Consider the following 2656-nt stretch of genomic DNA (forward strand, 5'->3'; position numbering starts at 1 on the left):
CCCCAGCAGCACTTCAATATGGCACACAACAGGACACGAGCCCGGGTGGAGATGACCATAGGCCTGTTGAAATCACGTTTCCAGTGCCTGCGCCACCTCAGGGTGACCCCTGAAAGGGCTTGTGACATTATTGTGGCATGTGTTGTTCTTCATAATATTGCCATTATTAGAGGGGAGCAACACCCTGCCCTACAAACTCAAGATCCTGAAGCAGACCTCATACACACTGGGGATTCCAGGATGGAAGGGTGGTCAGAGACCTCATATGCCGTAATGTCTTTGCAAATTAATGAACCACACCAACACAGGACTGTTAAATAAACTCAATTTATTCACAATTCATTTTGTCTTCTTTATGTCCTACAAATACAAAAGCAACAGTTAAATTCCCTATAAGGTTGTAAGACTGTTCCATTATTTTGTACACCCACCTCTAGTTTGTGCCTAAGGAGCTCAATTTCCAAATCTGTTTTTAGAATCTGACGGTCCAAGTACACAAGTTCTTTATCCGTCTTTTGTAATTTTTTTATTAGATGGAGCTTATATAGCTCCTTAACTGGCAACTGAAAAACACAAGACTGAGGTTAGATGTTGATGTTCGAAAAAATTCTGCAGATTCAAACAATGACATTTACTGAACATTACTCAACTGCATTAATTTGGGTGTCAGAATTTGATGGACCCTCCTCCTGTTCTGCCATGCTCTGTTCAAAAAATGAGAAGCATGTCAGTTCGTGCACATCTACCAACTAGCACTCTAGAGGTCTACTACGGAGTGTGTGATTTGGAAATACATGATATGAACATTACCTCTGTAGGCCTCTCTGTGTCAGCGGATAAGGTTTCTTCATCCCCTTCATCCTGTGAAGATGTGCATTTTGTGTAGTATTCACTTTTAAGAATGCCCTGAAATTTTTCAGCATGGGTTAGGCCACTTACAACTGCCTGGGGTTCTGTTGTGACAAGAGGTTCCACAAGGCTAACCTTACCATCAGAATCTGCTGAGACAAAGAAAAAGGCCAAAGAGAAATTATGGTAACTATAAGAGCCTGTACAAACCAAGATAGTCAAGCCTCTTACATATTATATAAGCACTTGTATCCTGGGGAGAAACAGGTTCTGATGAACTCCCTCCTGGAATTCCCTCAGCCACTGGTCGTCCAGTGTTGAGGCTCAAGGCCATCTCCTCTGCATCCGTCAGAGGTGGTGGTGCAGGACCTCCTCCTGTTTTACGTGCCTCTGCCCTCTTTCTATTGGCTGAGTAGACATGAAATAGTCAAATTATTGTCATTACTCTAATTAAGATATGCAGAGAGAATTTTCTCTGGTAGGCCATTACAACTGTTGATTACTTTCATTGGATGTGGTTTCACGGACTATCAAATCCAGTGCATAGCTGTTATACAGACATTATTTAGAATACCATAGTGCTCGGTTCTCCTCATAACTTTTAAGGCTTGTTTAAGTAATATATCAAACATATCCCAGTCAGGCATCCTATACTAGTAAGAGCATTTTATTTCTTTAAACTCACCTGACTGAATGATGTTTTTATATTTCATTTTCAGCTGCTGCCAAGTTCTTTTAATTGCAGAAGGATTGCACCTATATGAAAAAAACGTAGATGTGTGTGTGTGTACAATATATATAATATACTTTTAAATTAATTTTGTTGAAACTGTCAAAATTGTAATTATATTGAGCTCTACTAAATGTCTCCCTCTCTCTTTATATAAAGAGAGAGAGAGAGAGAGATTTAGTAGAGCTCAATATAATTACAATTTTGACAGTTTCAACAAAATTAATTTAAAAGTGATTGACATTTAAACTTACGCATTAACACGTGAAGCAATTTTCTCCCACGCCAACGCTCTTTCTTTTGCTGCTGCGGCTGTGTTGCTCTTTTTTCTAAATATCGGCTCATATTCACCGTAAGCTTGTAATAGTACCTCCAATTCCATTGGCGAGAAATAAACAGAGCGCTGTTTGTCACGTGCCGTTGCCATGGTGAATCGTGCTATCTTCGCTCAATTGATGATGGCTTTTTATAGCCATGGTGCACGGGCGTAACCCAGAGTGAACTTACTCAGGGTTGATTAAACTAACTCAAATCAGCTGTTCTGAAACTGAAAACTCAGAGTAACGATTCTCTGAGTAAATCAACTCAGGGTTCAGATTTTAACTCGGTGTTGGTTGAACTTCCTTATTGAAACGGGCCCCTGAAGCGCCAGACTGTCATTGCAGAGTTGTATTGGTTGGAATGGACCCCACTTTTAACCAAAGCTTCCGTGCACAGGCGGTCTTGATCTCTCACAGGTTCAGGAAGCAATGTTCGGTGAAATCCTCTGCACAAACTGGAACATTTGAATTGTACTTTTCTGGAACAGTGATGTAAATAAAATGTAACCATTTGTTTTTGGTCGTATCATCTTTTGGCAACGCAAACAAAACATAACACACATCATCTCCGCGACATGGCTGTGCCGGCAACGGTACAATGAGATTTACAAGTACGCCCACCTTACTTGCATTTAGATTTGGGTGGTCTTTGTCAAATCATGTTACGAAATGACGTACATTCGTGGGGGTGTGGTTACAAGAGGCGTTTCAGGCAGGTCTGGGTGAGCATTTGCTTTAAGATAGAATGCATATTTCG

General features: G+C 40.6%; 1 protein-coding gene across 5 annotated transcripts; it reads right to left on the reverse strand.

Annotated features, from left to right (window-relative positions):
- Window positions 1-313: 313 nt before the first annotated feature.
- Window positions 314-2211, reverse strand: LOC130417011 (uncharacterized). Of its 5 annotated transcripts, none has more exons than XM_056742356.1 (7): window positions 1834-2211; window positions 1535-1605; window positions 1081-1257; window positions 940-998; window positions 811-861; window positions 651-704; window positions 314-563 (listed from the first exon to the last, which is right to left on the reverse strand). In XM_056742356.1, exons 1-7 carry the CDS (start codon window positions 2004-2006, stop codon window positions 354-356), a joined length of 795 nt encoding a protein of 264 aa, XP_056598334.1. In that variant the 5' UTR covers window positions 2007-2211; the 3' UTR covers window positions 314-353. The 5 variants fall into 5 exon arrangements, with proteins under 5 accessions (XP_056598334.1, XP_056598333.1, XP_056598332.1 ...); XM_056742355.1 differs by having other exon boundaries at window positions 940-1001; XM_056742354.1 differs by having other exon boundaries at window positions 314-360; window positions 432-563; window positions 811-1001.
- Window positions 2212-2656: the final 445 nt, after the last annotated feature.

The sequence above is a fragment of the Triplophysa dalaica genome, unplaced genomic scaffold (genome assembly GCF_015846415.1).
Source record: "Triplophysa dalaica isolate WHDGS20190420 unplaced genomic scaffold, ASM1584641v1 Contig7, whole genome shotgun sequence".
Taxonomy (NCBI): Eukaryota; Metazoa; Chordata; class Actinopteri; order Cypriniformes; family Nemacheilidae; genus Triplophysa; species Triplophysa dalaica.